Raw genomic sequence first — 23,904 nt, forward strand, 5'->3', positions numbered from 1 at the left:
CTTTAAGGTAAGGCACACGAAATAGCTTTTATGGTAAGGTGTTGTGTTTTTTTTTTTTTTTCCATCTCCGTTCTCTTTCTAGCGTGCAATGATGCGCTTCTCAGAGCTGGAGATGAAAGAGAGAGAAGGTGGCCACCCAACAGCCAAAGACTCCGAGGTGTGCAAATTCAGCCCCGCTGACTGGGAGAGGTTGAAAGGAAATCCGGACAAAAAGCCAAAGTCGGTCGCCCTGGAAGAGGCCATTGCCGACCAGAATGACAATGAGAGATGTAAGTAAACCCGGGCAGCCTACATGTGGTGCCGCGTCGGTGGGAACAGCGGGCCACAGCTCCCAGGGCTGACGGAGGGGACAGGAAGCAATTCACTGCTAGGGCCCGACGTCCAGCGGGTTGCTCAGAGAAATGGGCCGCCCTTCCCGTCCGAGGGAGCCAAGGGCCAATTGTCCTTTTGACCGTGGTGGCATCCAGGAATGAGGCACCTACCGACGATTATTTCCTGGGACACCTCTCCTTTTCCAGAGAAACACCGGTCCTGTAGTCAATAACAGCCTGGGACGATATAAGCGGCAGAATGACAGCGGGAGATGTAAATGTGGCACGTATGTTACGTTCTGTTTTGTAGCAGGTACAGATAGGGTTTCTTTTCTCTTCCTGTTCTTTCTTTCTTTCTGGTAGCAGTGGAATGATCCTTCCAGCCAGAGGCACCCCCCCCCCCCCCCACACACACCCAGTGACAGTCTCGTATTCCCCCTCCAAAAGCAGTGGTTTTGGTAAAATGAGATGGGGCGGGGGGGGGGGAGCGAAGGCAACATAGAGATGAGATGACTGTTTTCTGCGGCAGGTTCGTCTGCCGTCGTTAGATGTCGACGGCACGATCCGAGGGCGTGGTATAAATGAGCGCGTTCTTCCCACCACACCGAGGTTGTGTTCTGTTTTGGAGGCAAAATGGAGAGAGAGCTAGTGTTTTTGTGAATGAGGGCTGCTGGCTGAACGTCAAGTAGACGATGGGTGCAGAACCCTCGTGACGCGGGACAGTCCGGGATGGCGGGTGCATCGTGTGAGCTCTGTGCTGTTGGACGTCACGGGTGGGGCGTTCCCGCACACACGCGGTTCATGGGCGTCTGGTGGAGTTGGGGAGGCTTTGCGGTCCAGGAGAGCTTGCTTCTCGCCGCCTGGGGCACAGCCCCCTCCTCCGTCCACCCGCCAGTCCGCCTTGGGGTCAGACAGTGGCCTGTGGCCAGGTTTCTGGATAGGCCCACCCACCAGGACCGGTTTGTTTCACGTGAGTCTCAAAGAAGGGAGTTTCGGTGGCTAATCAGTGGCGGGTCCTCTGATGTACCTGGAGTGAAGATTTCCTTACTCCCCCCCGCTCATGGCGTTGATAGGCAGACCTGGAGAGTCTGGGCCACCCCTGAGTAAAGCAGCAGAGAACGCCTTCCCCTTTGCGCGCGCTCGCCCTGGGCATCTGGGTAACTTGCCTTTTTTTCTGACGTGCCTCATAAGGCCAGCTCTTGGGGAAATCTCTCAGGGAGACCTTGTAGAAGTGGACAAGGCCAAGTTAATGGGTAGGTGCTTCTCTGAGGAGAGGGAACTACCCGCGCCCGACACTCCCTCTTTGCTCTGGGTGCACTCAGAGGTAGGCCGGAGGAGGGGAGTGGGAAATTAGCCAGCCCGGAGTCTTCTTGACCTTTGTCTGGTTTTTCAGTCAGATGGCCAGACCCGGCTTCACATCGCAGCGGCCTCACCCCGGCCGTCTTCCCAGGGAAGTTTATGTCCCTCTTTGTCTTTCCTGCGGAACCTAGAGACGAGCATCAGACTAGGCCAATGGGGAGCAGAGCCCAGACGCCTCCGAAAGGCCTCCCTTCTGCCCTCCCCTGAGTCCGTCCAGGCTCCGACCAGTGGGTACTGTTCCTGGAGCACCCAGGACATGGCCCAGCAAGGCGTAAATCGTCCCCGAGGGCAGGAAAGGGATAGAGGAGTGGGGGGGGGGAAGGGGGGCTCACTTGTAAAGACTGCGGCGACCAAGGAGGTGGGTCCCCGTCCCCAATCTTCTGGGGGACCTGTGGTTTGTGTTGGTCAAGAGGAATAACTTGGAAGAGCCGTTGGTTGTCTTTGCTGCCATCTCCTCATCCAGGGGACGGCAGGTGTCTTCATGTCCCGTGTGGGCTCAGGCCCTGCTTCACAGTTGGTTCTCTCCTCGCGGGTGTCCGTGTGGCCGAAGGTGGAGCTGTGAGAATGTGAGACGTGGGGCAGGGATCTGGGGTAGGCAGGGGTGATGAAGAAGGTACGGGATGCCTCCCAGATGCCGTCCCTCTTCCAAAGCAGCCCCCCAACTCCTGCGGACCCCAGGAGCTTCTAACCTGGTGGGTGCTTCCTGTGTGGCCTCTGCCGCCCAGGCGTTCGGTATGCACTTGTTGGGAGGGGCTGGCCTGAGAAGAGTGAATTAAGTTGAAAACACCGAGGCCGGGATTTTCATTTATGCTTTATGATAGTAGGACATATCATAACAGAGGACCTAGGCGGGTTCTCAAGCTCGGAACTTTGCTGAGGGTTCCCATCAGTGGCATTTCGAAGCGGGGGGAGGGGGGGCCGGGGAGGACAAGGAGACCTTGGTCCCTTCCCTCGTGAACTGGGAGTGGCCGTCTCCCTTGCCAGCCACTTGGCTGGGGCAGACCCAGGACCTGCTCAGTGGCCGTGCCTGAGCAGGAACTGGAGGAAGCCTCAGTCAAAGGGCTTCACGAAACTTCTCTTTGGCCGAGCCGCCTGCGTGTTTAAGAACTACGCTCAGTTTGAAACCGCGATTCCCCATGCTTCTTTGTGGAGGGCGTAAGTTTCCACAAGGTTAGCCTTTGCTTGAGGTGTCACAGTTATCTGCAGAGCAGGGAATTTCCATCATGGGGAACCCTCCCACCTTGTTTAGGGCTGACTGGTCATGGCTCAACGGTGGCGAGGGTGCTTTGTTGCCACGGTGACTTGTAAATGTTGCCATGGCGATGCTTCTTTGAGGTGGTGCTATGGCACAACCATGATAAATTATGGGATGTATGGTCCGTGAGTCACGTGACCACACTGCAGGGACCAAGTGTTAAACCGCGAACAACAGAGCCACATTCGCATCCGCTTGGATCAAATGACCAAGAGCACATAGCTTCCCACGTTTAGAAGGGACCGGGTGGTGGACTGGGTAGTCAGGACCCCTGTGTATCTGGCTCTCCATCTCCTTTGCTTTCAAGGGTAATCCCGGCAGCTGTGGCTAGAATAGTCTCATCGAGGAGCTCCCGGCAGATCAGGTGTGTGACATGGCACATGTCCCCCATAGCTGGTGGCCACGTGTATCTAGGGCAGTCATGGCGGGCGCTCTTTAGGATTATTAATTACTGGCCTGGGTAAGGTCACGGCGCATGAGGTCTTGGGCACGGTAGGGGGGCAGTTTCCCTCGGCTGAATTGGGATCTTTGCCCTGAGAGGCTCGGGAGTTGTGGGAAGGATGGATGGATCTAGTTTGGGGAAAGATCCTTTCGCCAAATGGGGACGAAAGCAGCTCAGCTACGTTGCGTGGGTGGGTGATTTCAGTGAACCACGGCTCCCCATCCTGGCGGGTGAAGGGGAAGGCTGTTGTGCGCCTGTAGGGCTGCTGTCGTTCGGCGAGGAAGGGGAGACGAGGTCTCCGGTCGGTCACGGCCTGCTGACACGGTGAAAGGCCAGGTAGGGGAGAATAGAACCGAGCTGCACTGTGGGAAGTTGGCAGCGAGGGCCAACGCGCCCGGAAATCCCTCTCCCCGAGCAAGACGCGCCTCTTTCGCCGGACAGGGCCCGTAACAGATACAGGTGATTTCGAGACCTGCAGTTAAGATGTCAAATGTAGAAGCGGAATCTGAAGCACTCGGGGGCGAAGAGAGGCTTAAACCGATCGGGGCACATCGCAGGTCGCCGGCTAAGCTTTTCTGCCTGATTGTGACCCTAGAAGGCAGCCGTCATCTCCCGATTACCCCTGCTTTCAGCCCACTTCGTTTGAACCATCTTTCCTACCTAAGGGTGGGGGAGGCGGATACACTGAATTGACTTTAAAATTGCACACGGTGGTTCTTGAGCTAGCCCTTATATCTGTACCCTGATCCCCCGCGCCTCCCACGGGGCTTTCGGGGAAGGCTGGTTGGACCAGGAACGTCAAATGGTGTTAACCAGGAGGGCTCACATGTTAACATCTCATGCATACAGGGCTAACACTCAAGCCTAGCCTGACAGTCTTGGCATCCCGTCCGTTAAAGTGATTTCTCCGGCCTTTCCGTTAGCTGGGCTCGTGCTGTTCGTGGAGCCCACCCCCGGGAGGCAGCTCACCGGCGGGAGGAGAGCTCGCAGCAATATTCCCACTTTACAACCGAAGGGGGGACCGCGTTGTAAAGGAGCGCTGTCACCGCCAGAGCGGTTAAGAGGGTCACAGCGCGGCAGGCGTGTGAGTCACAGCCTGTCCCCTTTGCTCGCCTGGGCCGAACCCAGTCCGCCGGTCATCCCGGCTGCATCGCCCGGAAGCATGGGTCAGAGGCTTGCGCGGGCTTCCTGCTGCCGCCACTGAGCTTTGTGTTGGGACACTGCCGTGACAGAAGACCCACGTGGGCAGGTCCTTCCACCATTGACAGCTCAGGCTAGCCGAGGCCAGGGTGAAATTCCCCCCCCACACACACACCCCACAACGGAGTGCCACTGAATGCTGCCGATGCCCCCAAGGAAAGTCTGATCAGGGGACCATCTGGGCTGGTCAGGAGCAGGAGTGATATTTGAAGTGGCCTAGGCGGGGGAAGGAGGAGGAATGGGGTCAGCATATGATGAGTGTGTTTATGACTTCCTGTGGAAATGGACTTGAGCAGTTCTGCTCAGTGTTACCATCGAAATACTGAACTCCCGCTCCTTGACGTCACAGTGATGGTTACAAAACTATTCAGGTATTAGAAGAAATGGGACCAAAGCTGTCGATGAGCCATTTCTTAGGCTGGAACAAAAGCAGCGCGTGACGTTGGGCCGAGCCGATTTAAGGGAAGGCCCCCAAGGCTGTGCTAGGTTGGCACCAAAGGGGGCGGGTCCTTGCGTTTGGAATGTCCCTAGATGTTTGCGTGTGAAGGAAGGCATGGAAGGAGTGCCAGGTTGGGTCCCCGTGGGTGTGCATGGTGTCACCCAGGTGTTGGAGTAAAACACTCCCCTTTTTTCACTCTGCAGATGTCAGAAAGACCGAGGGAAGTGTGGTAATCAGGTTGAGTTCTTTGAAATTGCCTTTGACCCTTCTGGGGCACGTGGGTGGCTCAATCAGTTATGCGTCTGACTTCGTTTCAGGTCATGATCCCACAGTTCGAGTGTTTGAGTCCCGCATCAGCCTCCTCGCTGACTGTGCAGAGGCTGCTTGGGATTCTCTCTTCCCCTCTCTCTGCACTTCCCCCCCCCCCCCCCCCGCACTCTCTCAAAAGAAAGAAACCTAAAAAAAAGAAAAAAGAAATTGCCTTTGACTCTTGTATGCACACCAGGAAGCCTCTCCTTGGCTTCCCCAGGCTCGTCTTCCCCGCTTGTCCCCCAGCTTCCCTGCCTGCCCACACACTCCTTCCCCCAGCCCTCTCTCTTCCCCGTCTCCCCTGTCGACCCAAGGGAACATTGCTGCTGTCCCTTCTGCAGATGACGCGGCGGCGCTATTCGTTCTGTTTATTACATAGCTTTCCTTTGATTTCAAAATAATGCCTTCAGCAAATGACTCGGAGAGATTTCTTGGGTCAGCCCTGGCTTGGTTGGATCTTGCTGCAGGGTCACCTGCCCCCCGCGGGACAGGGCCCTGGAAGGGACCTAAGCATCATTGAAGTTGTGAGGATGCCTCGTCTCCCGACTCTCTTTGTGCCCCAACTATAAAAAGGTAGAAAGAGAAAGCCGAGTGTGGTGTGTGCCTCCCTTTTGAGACGTCGTATTTCTGCGGGTTTTGTGCCGCCAACGCGTGAGGCCCCCGGTCTTCCAAAGAACGGTCTGTTGGTGGCAGACGACCGTGGGCATGGAGGTCCTGCCTTCCCGTGGTGACCTTCGGGCCTTCATTCCTCGTATTCCTGTCTCCCGTCCGCCAGGCGAATACAGTGCTGGAAACAAACACGATCCCTTTGAAGCGCCAGAGGACAAAGATCTTCCCGTGGAGAAATACTTCGTGGACAGGCAGCCTGCGAGCGAGCCCCCCGCCGACCAGGCGGCCGGGGACATGCCACACAGCCCCACCCTCCGGCTGGACAGAAAGCGCAAAGTCTCAGGTGACAGCAACCACACCGAGACCGCAGCGGAAGACCTGCCGGAGGACCCTCTGCTGAAAGCCAAGCGAAGACGGGTCTCCAAAGGTGAGCTCGGTCGGCTTCGACTGCCTGCGCACGCGGCCAGAGGTGGACGGACGTGACGTGTGCCGCGCACCCCGGCCGCAGGGCGCCCAGGGGAAGTCCTAATGCGGAGCAGTGGAGACCCCCCCCCACCCCCACCCCCCGTTCCCGCCCCGGAGCCCTGGGGAAGCCGCTCACCCTTGCCCCAAAGCCAGATGCAGGAGCTCCAGCCCCAAGACGGCCAAAGATGAACAGGCCCCCTCCCAAGACTTGGTGACAGCCCTCGAGCAGAGGCTGTGACCACTCCCCTCCCCTCCCCCACCCCCCATTAGTGATGCTTAAGACAGTTTGTTCCCCCCCCTCCCCAGGGGGCTTGTTGATTAATTTGTAGTTATTTCTCCATTAGATGACTGGCCTGAGAGGGAAATGACAAACAGTTCCTCTAACTACTTAGAAGACCCACATTATAGTGAGCTGACCAACCTGAAGGTGTGCATTGAATTAACAGGGCTCCATCCTAAAAAGCAACGCCACTTGCTGCACCTTAGAGAACGGTGGGAGCAGCAGGTGTCGGCAGCAGAGAGCAAACCTGGCCGGCAGGGCAGGAAGGAAGTGACCCAGGCAGTTCAGCCTGAGGTCACTGCCCAGGGCAATAACAGCCCCGAAGAGAAACCTGGCAGGAAAAGGGCAGAGGCCAAAGGCAACAGAAGCTGGTCGGAGGAGTCCCTCAAATCCAGTGACAACGAACAAGGTACGCGGAGGCCACCCCGTGACCGCCCGCCCCGCTCGCGGAGGGTGGATCACCTGCCTGGGGAAGGGCGCCATAGAAAATGGACTGACTAGGATGTAGGATGTGGCGGGCGGGGAGTTCTCTCGGGAGGTCCTTCCAGCCTCCCCACTTCCCTGGGGGAGTGTATAGCGACGAGCTCGGGAGGGTGGCTGCTGTACCCGGCCCATGGCTGGGCAGAAAGGGCAAGTCTGGGTGACCCCGCGGGCCCGCCAGCACCCCGGTCGCAGCCTCAGACTGTGGCCGATCGCTAGGTGCTGAGCACCCAGGCCCCTACGGGTTGGGGGTGGCAGATCCGGGAAGGGCTGGCTTGTGCCCTCTTGTCCCGGCCCTCCGGAGAAACTTGCCGCTTGGCGTTTCGTGGGTTAACCTATTTGCCGTTTGAATGTGGGATAATTAAAATATTAATGCTTTGGAAACATAATTGGTATATCTTTAAAAACTGAAGCCGCTCCAGTGATCAGTGCTAACAATGGGCTTTTCTTTCCGCACCGGCTACAACCGTGTAACGCCTGCTTCTTCTCCCCCTCCCTCCTTCCCGCCCGCCACCCCCTCCGGATTTAGGCTTGCCTGTGTTCTCCGGCTCTCCGCCCATGAAGAGCCTTTCATCCACCAATGCAAGCGGCAAAAAGCAGCCTCCGCCAAGCTGCGCGCCAGCCTCGAGGCCGCCTGCCAAACAGCAGAAAATTAAAGAAAGCCAGAAGACAGATGTGCTGTGCACAGACGAAGAAGAAGATTGCCAGGCTGCCTCCCTGCTGCAGAAATACACCGACAACAGCGAGAAACCATCCGGGAAGAGACTGTGCAAAACCAAGCATTTGATCCCTCCGGAGCCCAGGCAGGGCTTGTCGCTGACCGGAGACTACTATGTGGAGAACACTGACGGCAAGGTACCTCTTGCCCCCTGCTTCTCGGCTTCTGGGGACAAAGCTTTCCTTTTCCCAGGTTCCCCTCCCAAAACGTCACTCCCCCATCCTAGGGGCCACGTCTCCTGGGTGGTGGCCAAGTTTCAAACTAGTTAAGAATGAAACCCTTCCCCCCTGCCTCCCTCCACTCCACAGCCCCCCTCCCCCAAACAAACGGAGAGGGGAAAGTGCCTCCCCCACTCGGGTTTGTAACTTGCGGGGAGGAGGGGAAGAGACGCGGGTGCTGGAAGGCCGGCTTAACCACGAGCGCTGCCTGGTTTTGTGATAGGTGACCGTCCGGAGGTTCAGAAAGCGGCCCGAGCCCAGTTCCGACTACGATTTGTCACCAGCCAAGCAGGACCAGAAGCCCTTCGACCGTTTGCAACAACTGCTGCCGGCTTCCCAGTCCTCCCAGCTGCCGCGCTCAAGCTCCCCTCCCGAGACCACCCAGTCGCGCCCGATGCCGCCAGAAGCACGGAGACTTATTGTCAATAAGAACGCAGGCGAGACCCTCCTGCAGCGGGCAGCCCGGCTTGGCTACGAGGTGAGTGTCCTTGGGGGTGCCCGGATTCCAAGAGCCTGGGCTGTCGCTCCTCGAGGCTGGGGTGGGGGTGGGGGAGGTGCCCTGGCTGAGCCGGGCAGGGTCTCGAAGGGTCTCGGAGCCCAGCGCCCCTCCCCTCCCCCATCAGGGGCTGGGCTGGGTATTCCAGCAGGATGTTTGCATTAGCCCCACTCGCGTTCCGACTCTTTGCTGGCTTGTTCAATCGCCATGTGAAAAGAAAGGCCTCTCTGATGTTCAGTTCGTGTTCAGGCAGGTAGGCTGCTTCGGCATCCTCCAGTCTCGCTCACTTATCTCTGATATAAAATCTGACATAACCCAGGGCTTGGCGACTGGGGGAATTTTAATGAGCCCTTTTGGATTCTGATTAGCAAGGGGGAGAGAAGTTATTAGCTCTATTTTGGGTTGCTTGCGCTGTTTCTCGGGCAAAGCGGTGCCCCTGTGGGGAGCGGGGCGGGAAATGTCTGGGCAGGGGTAGGGGGTTGGTGGGGGAGGGGGGCGGACCCGAAGAGTGAAGAGTCTTTTATGTGAGAGGGCGAGGGAGCCTGAGGGCTGCTGAGGAGGAGGAGGAGGAGGAGGAGGAGCGGGACTCAGGCCTAAGACTCACTGCCCCCTCCCCCACCCTGCTCCTCTCCAAGACTGGCTTACGTCGGAGCTGCCCTCTGAGATAGATGACCCCCTCTGCCCTGTGCGGCTCCCCCACCACACTTGTCAGATGAAATTGTGATGTAATAGCCCACAGGGCAAAGGCATTTTTTATGCTGGCATCAGCCCTCTGGGAGTTGAATGGTGAAAATAAAACGGGGCTCAGCAGGCGGAGTGTGGAGCTTGGAGGTGTGGCCGAGGGCTATGGTGGCAGGGCTCTGCGGGGGGCTCCCGGGATTTGCCGAAGTCCTGGCCCCCACACCCTGACCAGCTCTGTGCTTCCATCCGTTGTGGGGGGGGGGGGGCCTTGTCGGTGTGACCGCCTTGACCCCAAGCCAGCCCGTCCCCTGTCCCATTTGCTCGTTGGTGAAATGTGCTGTCGTTTGTACGGTCGTGTCTTTTCTGGAGATGTCCAGATTACCTGGAGGAAGCTCTCTGGGATGATTTTTAGTTCGGGAAGGTGAAACCCACGGGGCGGCCCCAGAGGAAGCCTCACCTGAGGGCTGGAGGGGGAGCAGGAGGGCAGCGGGCTCCACCCCTCGGTGGAGGGCGGGGCTCCCAGCCTCACCTTTGATCTTGACATTTCCACCAGTCTCCCTTTCAGACCAGGGACGGACCCTGGTTGGTCCTCTGAGGAAGTTTGCATTTTGGTTTTCGTGGAACCAGTGGGTTTGAGCCCTGGACCAAGGAGCACTTACTTGATCCAGACGTTTGTAAGCTACCTAAAGGGCCTTCGATGGCACGTGAAGCCGTAGAAGTGTTTATGTCAGGACAACCGGGGTTTTTTCTCGCCCCTTCACATGTGAAGTTCAATATGTAATTTGCACAGATCAGCGGTTCGGATGCTGAACATTTTAACTACCGACTTTTAACTTCCAACTTCCCAGGATTTCTTCAGGCAGGACTTAAAATGTTGCGATGATGGCCAGTTAGATGTGGTGGGCTAAAACTTTGAAAGGTGAAGGACAATTTGTTTAACCCCGTAAAGGTGTGTTTCACGAAGGCACTGACTTGGGAAGGCCTTCCTGAAGTTAGTCTTTCCCACGGTCATTTTCTGCTGAGCTGGACATGCTATGTGTAAGCAAAAGGCTGTCCAAGCTTTGCGCTGTGTTTATCTGGTTCTTAAGGTTCAGAAGCACCCTCTGTGTTAAATAGACCGCGTGCATGGCCAGAGACGTTCAAACCTTTCCCTTCCGGTAAAAAGGTTTCTGTTTCTTAGGCTAAAATGCCAATGTGCAACCACATGCTTGTGCGTTTAGTGGTGATGGTTAAATTTTCTATGAATTGAATAAATCATGTTTTTAAAAAAGTTAATGAGGCATTTAATTAATTAACAATGTCGGGTTTATGGCCTTTATGGTTACATTTTGCGGTTAATGGCATACGGCTTATAGCCGCTTAACAGAGAATTGTCCAACAAAAACAGTTTGATTTTGTTTGGAAATGGGGGGGCTGCCCTTCAAACAGTCCCATTTCTAGTGTAGAAAATAAACCAAGAACCGTACTGGGGACACCAACTTGCCCAGCCTCTTCACCATTGTCTCTGTTGGTGACAGCGGTGGCCAGCCTAGAGGCCGCCGCTGTCCTAGCTAAGAGAGAGCGGTTAGCCTGCTCGACCGACCCCGTAACCGAGAGAGCCTGGCGTCGGGATGGGATGCTCATCACAGCACGATTGCACCCCCCTCGCAGGGGCCCTCTTGGGCCTTCTCAATCTTCCTAGCTGACCAGGTACCAAAAGACTGGAGCTATAGGTCTAGGGTTTCATGTGAATTGAACTTGGGCTCCAACCTCTCCGGACCTCTATTTTGAAACCCGAGTGTTGAACGAGAATAGCACCGCCTTCCCTTCCTGAGGTCTCCTAGATGACCGCGGGATAACAGATGACATACTCATTTGGGGAGAGGGAGAAGTCCTTTGTAAACAGCGATAGCCACACGGCTCAGTTGGGGCAGCCCATGTCAAAGAGTTTGACCCGGCCGTCGGGTTACTACTGCCTTCCCCACCACCCTCCAGGAAAAGAGGGTTGACTTACCCATCAGCTTTGTCCTTTCATTTCTAGGTACCCTCAGATCCGTCCAGTAGCGACAAAGGTTTCCAGGTGAAGGCCATAGTTGTCAGAGCAAATAAACCCTGGGTTGATAGGACACCAGGCAGGCCGCCGGGCCGAGGGTAAATTGATCTGTGCACAGCGGTGGTGCTCAGACCTGATCCCAGAGCCACGTGACGGGGCCTCTCCCTGGCTGGGGCACACAACTCGTTAGCTTGCAGCCGTCCACTCGAGTCTGGCTAGTGAGGGCCTGGGAGCCCAGAGGATTGTGGGCTTCCTGGCAGGTTAGGGTCTGAACGAAGACACTCATTTGTCGGGCACACCTTCTTTCTTCCTCCTCCTGTTTTGGAAGGGAGCTGCCTCAGTCGCCCGAAGCAGCAGGGCCCCGACGGCCAGGTTTACCAGCGTGCGATATTAGGTCCCCAGGGTGAGCGTATGGAACCTTCCGGTCAGCTCCCAAGGAAGCGGTCGCTTTTGATTGATGGGTCCTAGAAAGGCCACGAAAGGTTTTCAGGCCCCACCTTACATCTGTGGGCGGCTGGAATGACCCCTGTTTGAGGTTTAACAGATGAGTTATTTAAAAGTTGTCACCGGGAGGCCTGCTCTGACCCCAGCCAGCTCCCTCTTACCAAGTAGACCACGTGTGGGCAGGCCCCGCCTACCCCCAGCTCTCGGAACCTGACGGCTCTCTGCTGGACATGACTTGTAGGAGAACAGTGTAGTGTGTTTTCTGGTGGCAAGTGCTGTTCCGTGTGTTTGAAAACTTTCTTAATCAAGGTAATAAAACACTGAATAAATTACTGCTCTGCTTACCGGGAGCAGTTCATATTAATATTTTAATACACCAAAGAAGTCAGATTAATAACAGTGATTCTAATGCAAACCGTTGACGCAGAATACCTTCCTCGAAGGGGGAAGGGTAGACTTGTTTTATTTAGTTCTTGAGACGCGTAGGCGGCAGTGTGTGGTATGTCAGATGCTCATCTTTAACTTCGGTAAATCCGTAAATATCATATCGATTCCGCTCCGAGGGGGGTGGAGCGAGGTGACATATAGGGCGGGGGTTGTTTGAAGAATTTCGTGTCCCTTCTTGATGTTTTCTGTGGTGCAAAGAGTGTCTCTTTTACCCTACTTACCCTGCAAGCGGGAGCGTGGGAGGACCTGGCTAACCTAACCGGCCACCCCCTCCCTCTCTACGTGAAGGAATGTTCTCCGGCTGATTTAATCTCTGCGCGTCGGTCGTCCATGCTTTCATCCAGACTTGCGTTGTTCTCCACTACCACCTACTGAATGGGCCCGTTCAATCTTTGTCACACATGCCCTCGCCCCCTCACCGACACGTCCACCGTCTGCCCACCCCGCGGTGGCTCTCGGGCCCAGGGGGGGTGTGCCTTTGAAAGAAGGCACTGACGGGCTCTGGAGAGGTCACCCTCGGAAGGTTCGCCGTGCGATGATGGATGACGGCATCCCTCTCCCCCTCTCCCCGCAGGAAGTGGTCTTGTACTGCCTGGAGAACAAGATTTGTGACGTGAACCATCGAGACAACGCGGGTTACTGTGCCCTGCACGAAGCTTGTGCCAGGGGGTGGCTCAACATTGTGCGACACCTCCTTGAATATGGCGCGGACGTCAACTGCAGTGCCCAGGACGGAACCAGGTCAGTGGCGGTGGTTCTCAGGGCATGTGGAAAACCCCCAGAAGGAAAGATAGATAGAGACTGATATGTAAGCACCCGGACGGCAGAGTCCTAGAATGGAACGGAACAGACCTTTCTGGCAAATTTAGATAGAACCTTAACAGTTAGTAACGTTCCCCTGGACAGAAGTCCCTGAAAATGTCGGAGCCTTCACGAATAATCGCAGGTGTTGCCTTTGAAGACCCTGGACTTATTGTCAGCAGTTTTTCTTAACGTGTCTTTTATTTTTGACGGAGAGCACGAGCGGGGGAGGGGCAGATAGGGATACAGAGGATCCCAAGCAGGCTCCTCCCTGACAGCAGAGAGCCCGATGCGGGGCTCGAACTCACGAACCGTGAGATCATGACCTGAGCCGAAGTCGGATGCCCCATGTCAGCATGTATTAAAGCACTGTATTTAAAATACACGTGAGTTGAAAGTCCCAGGAGTACAGACAGAGGGCCAGAGGCCACTGGCTCCGTAGGACCCGCTTTGTCCACTCACATCCCCAGGCCTGTCCCCTACCCTGCCCTTGACCTCGGTTTGTTGGTCAGAGGCCCAGGTCTGAGTCAGCCCAAGCATCTTCCTGGTTGTGTGCATGGGATGCCACCAGGAGGCGGGGCATAGGGCTTTCCTGACAGGCATAAAATTAGCAAAACTGAAAGGTATTTGGTGTTTCGTGATTTCCAAATAGCATTCCCTCAGGACGGGACTGCGGGCAACCGCCTGACCCCAGTGGACACCGGCCGGAAGAGTGTGTACCCTCCCAAGGTCTCACCCCAGGGACTCTGCTTCTGGGCCAGAGGTTTGATCATTGATCTCTAAGCTGCTGACATGCGCCTTTCAGGAAAGGCTCCACTTCGTACCTAGTTTCTTTTTGAAAAAAGGAGTAGGCTTGGGCCACCTGGGTGGCTCAGTCAGCTAAGCGCCTGACTTCGGCTCAGGTCACGATCTCGCGGTTTGTGAGTCCGAGCCCCGCGTCGGGCTCTGTGCTGACGGCTCAGAGCCTGCAGCCTGCCTCGGATTCTGTGTCTCCCTCTTTCTGCCCCTCCCCCACTCACACTCACTCTCTCTCTCTCTCTCTCTCAAAAAGAAACATTTAAAAAAAGGAATAAGCTTTTCTTTTTTCTTTTTTTAATGGTATAACAATTGCTTGGTGTTTGGCTTCCATAATGGTGCGATTCCCTGCCCCCCCCCCCCCCCCATAAATTCTCATTTTCCAGTCTGTTACTGCTTAAGTTCATTGAAAATGATTTCCTTTGGGCTTGAGTTCCTCCTGGAGTCCTGGATTAAAAATAGACTTGCAGTTGAGAATTAGGCCCGAAATATGTCCCTTCACCTGCCTTGTAAGGGGTTAAGTACAGAAATCACAACAGAGTGCTTCGTTGCTTGACCTCGGGCCACTCACGGTGCCTCAGTTCCCCTGTCCGGAATGGCAGAGGCAGGCGCACACCTTGGTGAAATGGCCCCCCCAGGAAGCTTGGCCCGCGCATATCCAGTCTTGCACGTTGTCAGAGGCAAGCACACGTGTAATCCCGCCGCGTGTCTCTCCTAGACCTCTCCACGATGCCGTCGAGAACGATCACTTGGAAATCGTCCGTTTGCTCCTCTCTTATGGTGCTGACCCCACTTTGGCTACGTACTCAGGTAGAACCATCATGAAAATGACCCACAGCGAGCTTATGGAAAAGTTTTTAACAGGTACGACAGAGTTCAAGACGTGGGCTTATTACTCAACCATTGAGATGGCTTCTTCGCGCGTTTCTGTCCAGGGAATACCACTCAGTCGTGGGGCCCTCCCTCGTTTACCTTAAGTTATACTTCCTGGGGAAAGCGAGTCTATCAGAGAAGGGATACGAAATTCAAAGACAAGATACACACTCTTAATTTGCTTGCAAGGGCTGAGAAAATGCGTAGCTGGCCCGTCTAGGTTTTTTGGTGGGCTCCGGGGGCAGTGAGGGTGGCCCGTCTGTCCGGAAGGCAGGTGGACAGGTACGCAGGTCCTGGTCTGATGTGGCAGAGAACTGGGTGTTGGAAGCAGGGCACAAAGGGGGCGCTGTGGGATAGCCGGGAAGTCGCATGCCAGGCCTGACGGTAAAATGCCCCCGAAAGCGGCCAGCATTTGATTCTCCCCAGCGGGTTTTATCTTGGTTTTCTCCCTCCAGATTATTTAAATGACCTACAGGGTCGCAGTGACGAAGATTCCAATGGCTCCTGGGAGTTCTATGGCAGCGCTGTGTGCGGTGAGCCGTTGTTCCTTCTGGTTCGGTGGGAAGTGAAGGGGTTTTCTGTGCTGTGGGCGAGGGGCGGTGGGCAGTGGGCGCCATGAGCAGGGCCGACTTGGGAAAGAGTTTTTCACGGCGTCCTCTTTCGACAAGAGCCGATACCTCGCGGTGGCTTATTGATTTCTCTCTCTCTCTCTCGTTTGCCCTGCATTAGAGCCAGATGATGAAAGCGGATATGACGTTTTGGCAAACCCCCCGGGGCCGGAGGACCAGGATGACGACGACGAGGCCTACAGCGACGTGTTTGAATTTGAGTTTTCAGAAAGCCCCCTCTTACCGTGTTATAACATCCAAGTGTCCGTCGCTCAGGGGTGAGCATGGCCATCACGTGCTCGTGGACTAGTTAGGCTGCTCGGCGGCAGGAGTTAGAGATGCCTTTAAGCAGATGGCGGGTGGGTGGGTAGGTGAGTGGATTCCTCAAAGCCCACGAAGCCCACAGCAGGCCTTTCCCAGAAAAGGCGTGGAGGTTGGGAACACAGCACCCCTGGAGCCCAAGGGACGTTGAATTCAGTGATTGGAACTTCACAGAAGAGTCCGCAACTTGGATCCTTGGGTCACTAAACTCTTTGGAAAGGGGTCCTCCTTAGGAGTCGCCCCGTCCCGCCCCCGCCCCGCTCCAACAGGCCACCGTAGGGACCTTCCAAGGCCTTTGAGGTCTGTTGGCCTATACCCATATGCCCCCTTCTCGTGTGAACTGGAAAAAGCGTCCCAGGGCACCTCGGGTCTCGTGTGTCCTCGGGTTTGGTCAGATCCAGTCTTGCCCCCCGCGGCCAGGCCACTGAGCTGCCACTGACCCATCCCTCGGGGGGTGCGTACACGTCAGGAAACTGTTCTGCTGAATGTTGACAGAGGTGCTTAATGAGTAACATCCTCCTCACGTATGCTGTTACAGTGACATTTTATTAGTAATAGAAATCACAAAGCGTGGCAGGGTGTACAGAAGGAATGTAACACCTTCCCTCTCAAAAGCGTCACTCCCCAAAGCACTGAGGGGTGGGGGGAGGGGGGAAGAAAGCCAGCCAGCCTTCTGGGTGTCTAACGCTCCGTTCATGGGGGTTGGAGGAGACGAGAGACCAAAGAGGCCTCTGCATCACTGTCAGGCTGGGAGACCGAAGGCTTCCCGCGGTGACGGCAGCGAGGCACTCCCTTGGAGAGTGGTGACCCGAGGTGTGGCCAGAGCTGAGCGAGCAGGTGTTTCACCTGGAAGGTTCTGGCAGCACTGAGATCCCCACCCCTCCCAAGAGAAGGCTCTTTCAGAGGTGCGGTCCCTGCTTCCGTTTAAATCGTCTCTAGACGGTCTCTTCCTGAATCCAGCCGAGTCCAGAGTTGTCGCCGCGTAAAAGTAGATGTCGCAGGGCTGGTGAGACCCGGGGCGGGGGCCGCGGTGTCCGAGCGGAAGTGACCGCTGGCCCGGCCCAGGGACTCGGCTCCTTGGGGGGTGGGGTGCGGGGAATAGCGGGGAACGCTTTTAAGCTGGCCGCAGCCTCGAACCACTCTCCCCTCTCACGCGCAGGCCTCGAAACTGGCTGTTGCTCTCGGACGTGCTCAAGAAACTGAAGATGTCCTCCCGCATATTCCGGTGCAACTTCCCAAATGTGGAAATCGTCACCATCGCAGAGGCAGAGTTTTACCGGCAAGTTTCGGCAAGTCTCCTGTTCTCTTGCTCCAAAGACCTGGAAGCCTTTAACCCCGAAAGCAAGGAGCTCTTAGACCTGGTGGAGTTCACCAGCGAGCTTCAGACTCTGCTGGGCTCGTCCATGGAGTGGCTCCACCCTGGCGACATGGGCTCGGACGACTACTGGTGAGCTCGCCGGGCCCTCCATGTACAGTGTGGTATAGTGTTAATCTTTGTGCATATGTGTCATAATACGACTATTTCTGTAAAGAAAGGACACTATTACATACGAAAATATCTCTTCTTTATATAAGAGAAACGGCTCCAGTCAGAAGGACTTAGAAAACACGGATTTCGTTGCTGTCGTCGTTCTTTTCTTTTTAAACGTCTCCGTCAGTTTTTATGAAGTTGTCCTAACGTTTCTTTACCGTTTCGATGCACACACGCTTTGGGATACGTTCGTTTTTACTGGGACTGTTTGTTTTGTTCCATTTCTCTTTTAAGGAGAAAACAAACAATGAGGAAACGGAGTTCCACCCTTTGACGCGACGTCACACAGAGCTCCCTCGTCGGAGGCCACGACTCTTGCGAGTGTGGTCCGAGCCACGCGGCCGGTTTCGGGGAGTGAGTTGGGTGAAGGCGCTTGGCAATTGTTGTACCTTTATGTTTTGTTTACAGAGTACCTGCTCGGGCCAGGTCAATGCTATTGGATGTAATCCGGTAGTGTGTAATATAAATTCAAACCATATCCACACACAACAACTAATTGTATGAAACTTTTATATCCTAATTTAAAAAGCTGTGAAATTAGTTTTCACGCATCAAACCGGATTGTTTATATGTTTAAACATTTTATGCTCTTATTTAAAGAAGACTGAGCTATTTTTTTCTGTACCCTGTAAAATATTGAGAACTAACATAATAATGTCGAGGTTGCTTGGAAATGTACATAAAACTAAAATTTTCTGAATTGTGTGTTTATGTTTGAAATCTGTGTTTTAACTTTGTAAGTAAATTCTCTGCCTTTGTATTTATATTTTACAAAAATTTTCTTAAAAGGCAATAAACCTGTCGCGGAAAGGAGAAAATTGGAGCATCTTGTGTCCTGTGTATTCCTGAAGCATCACTTTTGTCGCGGATGTTGAAGTGACCACGATGGTCCGTTCCTTACAGATGACTTCAGGGGAATACATGGTCTCTGTATAAACCGGGGCAAATTGGAGGATTTCAGGGCAGTTATACTCAGAATCCAGTTTGCAGTCCTAGGGGCGCCTGGGGGGCTCAGTCGGTTGAGCATCCGGCTCTTGATTTCAGCTCAGGTCATGGTCCCGTGGCTCGTGAGATCGAGCCCCAAGTCTGTGCTGGGAGCGCAGAGCCTGCTTGGGATTCTCTCTCTCTCTCCCTCTCTCTCTCTGCCTCTCCCCTGCTTGTGTGCATACTCTCTGTCTCAAAAATAAACTTCCAAAAAAAAAAAAAAAAGAATACAATTTGGAGTCCTATTCTAACATCTCAATTCGTGGACATATATTTTGATGTCTCTCGGATCCTTCTCTTCCCCATTTTCTTGTGATGCCCTCGTATGGTCGTACATTGTCTTTGGCCTTGATGGAACATGGTTTATCTTTAAGGAGTGGTCCTTCCAGAAACCGAGCTGTCCCTTCTCCCTCCGGGCCTCCTGTTATCCATTATCCCAGTTTCTGTCCTACATCCTTTTATGGCCTTCCCTCATTGCAGAGGCTAGAAGGCTGAAAGCTACCAGACTCTCTTGCAGCTAGGATCTGAACGCCCCTTCGGTTTGGAAGGCAGAGTGAGGTAGAGGCCTCTTCCTGCTCTAGTAGCGGCTGATAAAAAGAGGTCATCCAGACACATTGGCCAGTTGGAGTGACTAGGCCAAGCAGACTTCCAACATGGGGTCTTTAGAAGCATCAGTGGTTGCCGAAGCCCGTTTTCTGACGCCTGGATGACAACCCCGGCAGATCGTTCTGGAACCCAGTGGTCCCCCCCCCCAAAGACTATAAGCACGCGATTCCTTGTATCAAATCCATTTGTGCTCAGAATGCCCTGAGTACTTTCCAGGCCTGCCTCGGACTCTGAGAACACGAAGGCAGAACAGATGGAAGGCGGCCCCGGGGACCGGGAAGAGGTCATGCAGCTGATGTACTTGATGAACGGGGGGAGTCGCCAAGGCTTAGCAGCAGGAGGGAAAATCAAGGGGTGGCCCGGGAAGGGGGAAATCCAGCGCCGCCGTTGGCTAACCGGGAGGTGGAATGAGAGAGCCCCTTTGTTGGGGAAGACCTGGGATACCGGATGACGTTTGGGAAGTATTCTGAAGACAGAAGGCAGCCGAGGACTGTTTTTGATCCATTCTTCTCTTAGAAAGAAGCCCACTTTCAGGACGCCTGGGTGGCTCAGTCGGTTAAGCGTCTGACTCTTGATTTTGGCCCAGGTCATGATCCCAGGGTCGTGGGATCAGACCCCTGCATCAGGCTCCCCGCTGAGTGTGGAGCCTGCTTGGGATTCTCATTCTCTCTCTGCCCCTCTCCCGCTCGAACCTGTACGCGACCTCTCTCTCAAAAATAAAGAAATGAACATTAAAAACAAAAGGAAGAAGAAACTCACCTTTGTTGTGAAGAGGACAATCCACGCGTTTCAGAGAAACCGGCTCCTGTCACCCCTCCCAAGCCAGGTTTTCCTCCCATCCCCCATTCTGGTATGAAAACGACTGTTAATAGTTTGCCAAATTGTTGTCTTTTAGGAAGTCACTTCAAACATCAGGTGAGAGTGGCAAGAAGCAAACAGCAAGACCTGTCAAACAGGCCCCGTGGAAGTAATTTAAGCAAAAGAGTAGTGAGCCTCAACGACTAAAGGCTGCAAGGGGCTCCCGGGAGCCCAAATTAAAGCAATAATAATAACTCCAGGGCGTTCAGCTCTTTGTACTTGTGTTTGGGCTGGAGGCAAAGGGAGGGCCTGAGGCCAGCTGAGGTTCCATCCTGGATGAAGGTCATTTCTATGAATTAAGCCAAGAAAACAGGTGGGAGCCACAGGTTTAAGGGGGTGGATGGGGAAGTAATGAGCTTGGGTTGGGAGACTTTCAAGGTGGTGGTTCATGCACTTGAAAGGGGGGTATTAGTATAAAGAACATTTATTGGGGTGCCCGGGTGGCCCAGTTGTTTGAGTGTCTTACTCTTGGTTTCGGCTCAGGTCATGATCCCAGGGTCATGGGATCGAGCCCCACGTCGGGCTCCGTGCTAAGTGTGGAGCTTGCTTGGGATTCTCTCTCTCTATCCCTCCGCCCCTCTCCCCAAATCACACATTTGGTCTCTCTCTCTCTCTAAAATAAATTGAAAAAAGAAAATGTATTGGGGCACCTGGGTGGCTCAGCTGATTAAGCGTCCGACTTTGGCTCAGGTCATGATCTTGCAGTTTGTGAGTTTGAGCCCCACATCCGGCTCTCTGTTGTCAGTGTAGAGCCCACTTTGTATCCTGTCTCCCTCTCTGTCCTTCCCCAGTTCATGCACGCGTGTTTTCTCTCTCTCTCTCTAAAAGATAAACATTAAAAATAATAATAATAAATACCTAAATCTTTGAAAAGTCATTAAAAAATTTATTGAGGGGTGCCGGGGTGGCTCAGTTGGTTAAGCGTCCGACTCTTGGTGTCACTCTTGTTTTCTGCTCTCGTCGTGATCTCTCGATTCGTGAGATCGAGCCCCATGTCAGACCCTGCACTGACAGTGCGGAGCCTGCTTGGGATTCTCTCTCCCTCTATCTCTGCCCCTCTCACGCGCTCTCTTTCTCCCAGAGAAATAAACATTAAAAACATAAAGAACAGGGGCGCCTGGGTGGCTCAGTCGGTTGAGCGGCCGACTTCGGCTCAGGTCATGATCTCGCGGTCCGTGAGTTCGAGCCCCGCGTCGGGCTCTGTGCTGACAGCTCAGAGCCTGGAGCCTGTTTCAGATTCTGCGTCTCCCTCTCTCTGACCCTCCCCCGTTCATGCTCTGTCTCTCTCTGTCTCAAAAATAAATAAACGTTAAAAAAAAATTTACAAAAAATCCCCCAAAAACATAAAGAACATTTATCGAGCCACCACCGTGTGTTTGGAAACGCGGAGGAAGAAGGGCTGAAGAATGGACCCGGAGTAGAGACGAGATAGTGCGTGTGTCAAAGCTCCCCGAGGGAATCGAGAGGGACCATAGGAATAGACCACGTAGCACCGGGCGTGCAGGACCATAGTGCAAATACGATGTAAGATACGGAGATCGCAATCGCTGTAGTGGGATCGCAGGTAGAAATTCACGCATTGCTCATCACGGGTGGAGATCAGAAGTGTGGTTCCTTCCACTAGTGAAGGTGTCCCTAAAGACGTCCTAGCCTCCCTCTCCTGGCCAAAAAATGTGGTTGTGGTAGCTGTAGCCAGAGTGACCACCCCGGACCCCCGGACCGTGAAGCGTGGAAGTCAAGCACTCGATGTGTTTGTTGGGTGGGTCCTGGGTCCCTGAGGGCCTGGTGTGACAGAGCCACCACCCCAGCCCTGTCCCGCCCTTCCTGGCTTTTATGTCTCGGAAAAATAAGCGAGTACGTTGAGGCCGCTGTTATTTTGAGGTTTTCTACTGCTCCAGCCAAATCCGATCTTCATACGCTTACCACCTGTGTGAACTCGGGCCTCACAGGTGTTAACAGTAAAGGACCAGAAGCATCCAAGCCTCTGCCTCCTACGCTCTGGGTGAATTAACAGTGGTGCATCCGTGCAAGGAACTGAGGACCAGCTCTCTGAACTGCTTTAGAATGTTCTTCAGAGTATATCATTAAATGAAAAAAACAAGGTGAAGAAAAGTATGCGTGGCTTCCTACTGTATAAGATGGGGAAGGGGAGTTAAGCATATACGTCTATCTGCTTTATTTTTAACAATGAAACACCTCCAGGGCGCCTGGGTGGCTCAGTCGGTTAGGCATCCAACTCTTGGTTTCGGCTCAGGTCATGATCTCAAGGGGGCTTGAACTCACAAAACCTCGCACTGTTTCTGTCTCTCTCAAAATAAATAATCTTAAAAAAATAAAATGGGGCGCCTGGGTGGCTCAGTCGATGGCCATCCGGCTTCGGCTCAGGTCATGATCTCATGGTTCGTGAGTTCAAGCCCTGCATCGGGCTCTGTGCTGTTGGCGTGGAGCCCGCTTGGGATCCTCTGTCTCCCTCTCTCTCTGCTCCTCCCCTCCCCTCAGAAAGAAAGAGATATTAAAATTTTTTTTCATAAAAAACATAAAATGCATTTAAAAAATGGAAAAAATACATGTAAGTCAAATAAAAATGAAAAACCTCTGAGAAAATGGTTACATCTGGGGAAAATAGGGCCGGCTGCAAGGGAAAGAGGATGGAAGCTGTCCATCTCTGATTTAACTTCTTGTATCGATTTGACTTTAGAGTTTACACAGTTTTAAACTGAAAGCAATGCCTATGAATCAAAAAGCAAAACGAAACAAACCCAACTTGTATCCAGTTGGTGGCACAACCACTCAGAAAAGAACTATCGTAAGTGTCTATAAAACACAGTCGATTGATTATATAATCCTTGGTGGATTAATCCTGACGACAGAAAAGGGCAAAAAACATTTCAAGTTGTTTTCCATAAGCCCATCCTTGGTGCGAGTGTCCGCATTGTTATTCCGAGCCGGTCCTGTGTGCGTTGTGAGATAAAGCAAAAAGCGTCTGTTGTTGAGAACCGAGATTTTCTGCAGGGGAGAAAGGGGACGCAAAGGTAAGATGGGCGCGGTTGAATACAAATCATGTAGTCCTGCCCTTGAATTAGAAGTATTGCTGTGAAGTCATGATGAACTCGATCTTAAAAAAATAGCTCTGTCCTCTGAAAAGTCCTAGAAACGATGACCTACAGAAATGAGCACCACCAGATCCCAGACTGTGGTTTCTAACTACCTTATCCGGCTAGGAGGAATTGAGGTTCCTCTGAGAGAAATTGCTGATTGCGGCGTGCAGAGGGAGAGAGTTGGAGGGGGGTGTGGACGTACATAATAAGCTGGTGGGGCTGTGTCGAAAAGACCAGCCACCAACTTGGAGAAGCCCCCACACGATAAATGTGGGCTGCTTTGAGCATCCGCGAGGGTAGCGTCAATGAATATAAAAATCACGGATACGTTCAAATCGGGAGTTCATAACAGCAGGCAGAAACCAACTCACTGAACCCTCCGGGAGGAGCGTTGGGGAAAACCTCATCATCTGAAAACGGGCAAAGGGAAAGAATCCAGCCTTCCCCCTGCCTTTCCTATATGAAAGGAAATGTTTTGCTCTACGACAGCATTCCAGCATCTGAAGACATTACAGAATGTTACCAGTGTATAACCCTTAATAAAATAGTGGATCTAGGCGATGATCATTTATGAATGTCAACATTACCAAAAAGAAAGGAAAAGAAGAACAACGAGGCATGGTGCGCCTCCTGATGGGAAAACCCTTTCTCCCCTATGACGTTGTCTTGCCAAGAATTTGAACCCGAAAACTGATCGAGGCTCTAGAGCCATGCTGCCCAATAGAAATACAACGTGAGCCACGTACGTAATTCAGAATTTTCTAGTAGCTACATTTTATTTATGTATTTATTTTTTAATGTTTATTTTTGAGAGAGACAGAGCACGAGCATGAACGGGAGAGGGACAGAGAGAAAGGGAGATACAGAATCCAAAGCAGGCTCTAGGCTCTATCAGCACAGAGGCCGACATGGGGCTCGAACCCACGAACCGTGAGATCATGACCTGAGCCGAGGTCTGACGCACAACCAACCGAGCCGCCCAGGCTCCCCTAATAGCTACATTTTAAAAAGTGAAGAGAGGGACGCCTGGGTGGCACGTCTGATTTCAGCTCAGGTCATGATCTCATGGTTCATGAGTTTGAGCCCCACATTGGGCTCTGAGCTGACAGTGCAGAGCCTGAGATTCTCTCTCTCCCCCTCTCTGCCCCTCCTGCTCTCTCTTTCTCTCTCAAAATAAATAAATAAACTTCAAATAAATAAATAAGTAAATAGTGAAGAGAAACAGGTGAGGTAAATATTTATAT

General features: G+C 53.4%; 1 protein-coding gene and 1 long non-coding RNA gene across 9 annotated transcripts in view; both read left to right on the forward strand.

Moving 5' to 3' along the window:
- Window positions 1–17,937, forward strand: part of BCOR (BCL6 corepressor) — a 115,128-nt gene extending 97,191 nt beyond the window's left edge. For 6 of the 8 annotated variants that reach the window (XM_053891707.1, XM_053891708.1, XM_053891709.1 and 3 more), the window contains 10 exons: window positions 83–269; window positions 6,091–6,351; window positions 6,734–7,078; window positions 7,679–8,004; window positions 8,309–8,563; window positions 12,760–12,926; window positions 14,500–14,645; window positions 15,110–15,187; window positions 15,384–15,540; window positions 16,743–17,937. In XM_053891707.1, the coding sequence (XP_053747682.1) occupies window positions 83–269; window positions 6,091–6,351; window positions 6,734–7,078; window positions 7,679–8,004; window positions 8,309–8,563; window positions 12,760–12,926; window positions 14,500–14,645; window positions 15,110–15,187; window positions 15,384–15,540; window positions 16,743–17,034 (2,214 nt within the window). In that variant the 3' untranslated portion in view covers window positions 17,035–17,937. The remainder of the gene's footprint in view (window positions 1–82; window positions 270–6,090; window positions 6,352–6,733; window positions 7,079–7,678; window positions 8,005–8,308; window positions 8,564–12,759; window positions 12,927–14,499; window positions 14,646–15,109; window positions 15,188–15,383; window positions 15,541–16,742) is intronic. The other 2 variants (XM_053891711.1, XM_053891712.1) reach the window with 1 other exon arrangement.
- Window positions 277–1,975, forward strand: LOC128773841 (uncharacterized). The gene is made up of 3 exons (XR_008418299.1): window positions 277–388; window positions 701–1,274; window positions 1,345–1,975. It is a non-coding gene; the product is annotated as an uncharacterized LOC128773841 (long non-coding RNA).
- Window positions 17,938–23,904: the final 5,967 nt, after the last annotated feature.

The sequence above is a fragment of the Panthera pardus genome, unplaced genomic scaffold (genome assembly GCF_024362965.1).
Source record: "Panthera pardus isolate Hobbes unplaced genomic scaffold, ASM2436296v1 HiC_scaffold_27, whole genome shotgun sequence".
In the NCBI taxonomy this organism is placed as follows: Eukaryota; Metazoa; Chordata; class Mammalia; order Carnivora; family Felidae; genus Panthera; species Panthera pardus.